The sequence below is a fragment of the Lolium perenne genome, chromosome 1 (assembly GCF_019359855.2).
Source record: "Lolium perenne isolate Kyuss_39 chromosome 1, Kyuss_2.0, whole genome shotgun sequence".
In the NCBI taxonomy this organism is placed as follows: Eukaryota; Viridiplantae; Streptophyta; class Magnoliopsida; order Poales; family Poaceae; genus Lolium; species Lolium perenne.
Window position 1 is genome coordinate 241,428,572 of NC_067244.2, and position 2,825 is coordinate 241,431,396.

The 2,825-nt window shown below is 58.0% G+C and overlaps 1 protein-coding gene across 1 annotated transcript; it reads right to left on the reverse strand.

Annotated features, from left to right (window-relative positions):
• Positions 1-307: 307 nt before the first annotated feature.
• LOC127327401 (mitogen-activated protein kinase kinase kinase 17-like) lies at positions 308-1,947 on the reverse strand. The gene has a single exon (XM_051354174.2). The coding sequence runs from the start codon at positions 1,646-1,648 to the stop codon at positions 308-310; it is 1,341 nt and encodes a 446-aa protein (XP_051210134.1). The 5' UTR covers positions 1,649-1,947.
• Between the last annotated feature and the right edge of the window lie 878 nt (positions 1,948-2,825).

Sequence of the window (2,825 nt, forward strand, 5' to 3'; positions counted from 1 at the left end):
GTGCCTCCAGCGGCCTCCCCCCCCCAAAAAAAAAAAAAACTGGTCCACCACCTCATGTGCTCCCTTCCTCTAAAACTATTGTAACGCTCTTTTGATTGCTCCCTTTGGGAGAGGTTTATATGTCCTTCAGGCTGGCGCAAACCCGCCGTAGTTCAGTTAAAAAAAAAAGATTAGCAAGATGCGGTTAGCTCAAAATTATATAACGAATTAAAGGTTTTTAAGGCATCGGCCAGATATTCCCATACTTACAGTCCCCTGTCATTATATTTCTTGGAATATTCTAATCGAACGTCTTTACCGAAAAATTCTAATCGAACGTGTCGCAATGGAGTGAAGATGAAGTACTATGAGCAGAGAAACAGAGCAGCAGTGCCAAGCGGGGCGTTTGTGCAAGAACTTGATCAATTGCATTAGTGCTTCCGTCGCAAAATAGTTTACATGGAACCAATTCATGCCGAAATGAAATTTGTAAAGGCTGATGCACAGTTGGCACGACTGAATCATCACACGATTCTCCTACATTGCTGATATAGGTGCTGCCAACGAAAATGTCGAGAACTCCGGCGGACTCTGCTGTTGCTTCTTTGCTTGTCAATGCGTCGTCCATGCCAGTCGTCTCCTCGGCCGGCACTGCAACTGACCCTTCGGTTGTTGCTGCACAGAGCACGTCGATCCAGCCGTCGTCGGCGTCCCAGTCCGGGAGCGCCGAGGAGGGGCAGGCCAATGCCTTGATCCTCTCCGCCGAGCTTTGCGACGCTGGCAGCTCGTCCTCGGTGTCGGACTCCGACTCCCAGAACGCCGCGTCGAGCGTGCTCTTTGGCGACACCCACTTGGTCTTCACATCTTCAAGCTTCGTGTCGACGCTGGTGGCGGAGGCCAGGAACGGGTGCTCCAGCAGCTGCGCTGCCGTGCACCTGTCACCGGCCTGCCTGACCAGGCACCCGGCCAAGAAATCCTTGGCTTCGGCAGACAGCCATTGGGGCACCTCGGGCGTGGCATTCGTGTATCCAATCCGGTGCATCGCCGCGAACGCGTCGCCGACCATGCCGCTCCAGGGCGCGCGGCCGGTGGCCATCTGGAGGACCGTGCAGCCGAGCGCCCACACGTCGGCCGCCGGACCTTGCTCCTCCCCGCGCGCCACCTCCGGCGCCATGAACGCTGGCGTGCCGCCGATGATCGGGCTGCTGGAGAACGTCTTTCTCGCGCACCCGAAGTCCGCGAGCTTGGCACGGCCGTCGGCGCCGATCACGACGTTCCTGGCCTTGACGTCGCCGTGCACGATAGACTCCCCGTGGAGGTACGCGAGCCCGGCCGCCACGTCCGCGGCGTACGCCCGGACGGCGGGTTCATTGAGGCCGCCGCCGCTCTTTGCCACCTCGTCGGCGAGCGAGCCGCCGGGGGCGAACTCGAGGAAGAGCTGATAGGACCCGTGGCGGCCGGCGCGGCCTTTGATGCAGGAGACGACGCGCGGGGAGCGGAGGCCGGCCATCACCACCTGTTCCCTCTTCAGAGCCTCGGCGCCGGACGCGTGCACGGACTTGACCGCGAAGAGCTCGCCGGAGGCGTCGTCCGCCGCCAGGAAGACCTCCGCGCCCGACGCGCCGCGGCCGAGCGTGCGCACCCGCGTCCATTGCTTGCTCGGAGCCATTGCCGTCTTCTTTCTTGCGTTTCTCTTAGCTCCTCTGCTTTGCCAATTGCGGATCGCAGTTTCTGTTGGTCCTCTATTCTCGAGATTGTGCAGATGAGTTCGTGAGCGTATATATATAGGGTTGGAGAAGAAGAGAAGAAAAGGTTTGGGAGATTGCAAGTTTAGAACATGGAACGTGCGGAATAGAAGGTACGGAAGGGAAAAGGCGTGGGAAGCAAGCTCTTTTCGGGTCGTGGAGCACGCGCTAGCTCGCGGCGGCGGTGGATGGATGGACGGACAGGCATCGAGTTTCTTCAGGTGGACGGCGGTGAGGGGTTTATTGTTGTCCTTACCCGATCGTGTCGGAAACGAAAGAAGCGTGTCAAATCTCCAGGTCAGTCTTGTTCTATCTAGAGACGCTCAGCCGAGTATTCTAGGAAGGTAGTGATACTTTGTCAAAGTCTTGGTCGCTTGTCTTGTTCCTACTATACATACATTGTCATACACAAGCAGCAGTGCGCTGGGGTTGGTGTTCCGGATGGATGGCGAGCGTCAGCGTGGACGTCAGTGAACGATGGTACAAGTCAGCGGGTGCACCTCAAAAATTGAAATTAGCGCTTCTGCTCCGGTGCTCCCCCCAGAGGAAAAGTGGAATCGTCAAAACACATGAACGGTTGAGATCGCGCGATACCTGTTCGGATTCAGGGTTAGTTTCGTCATTTCACGTTTCTGACAGATACGTAAAAGCCCTGTACAGGCCCGTATGGCCCGCGACTGTGTTGTACGTATTCTGTGAACCGTCGTGTACGTGGCGAAGTCACGTGCGTGTACCGAAACGGAAGGGACATATAAAACCTTCGTCGGCTGCTCCGCCTCCCTCGCCCCACCATTTCCCCCCCAAATCAGGTACGGAGAAAACCCTCTCCCTCGGCCACTTCGTCTTCTCCGCTCCGTCTCCACTGCCAGTTCTCTTCTCTATAATCCCTTCTTCTCCGCGGATTTCCGTCGAATCGGAGGCCGATGGAGGGTAGCAGCTCCACCGCGAGGGCGGCCGCCGCTGCCTTGGTCAAGAACACCGGCGTGGCGGTGCCAGATGTGGTGTCGGGTGGATGGAGCCGTCGTGGTGCGGCCGCGTCGGGCGGAGGCTTGGTGCTGACGGCGGCGGATGAGCAGGAGCACGGATTCGGCGGCGAGCTGA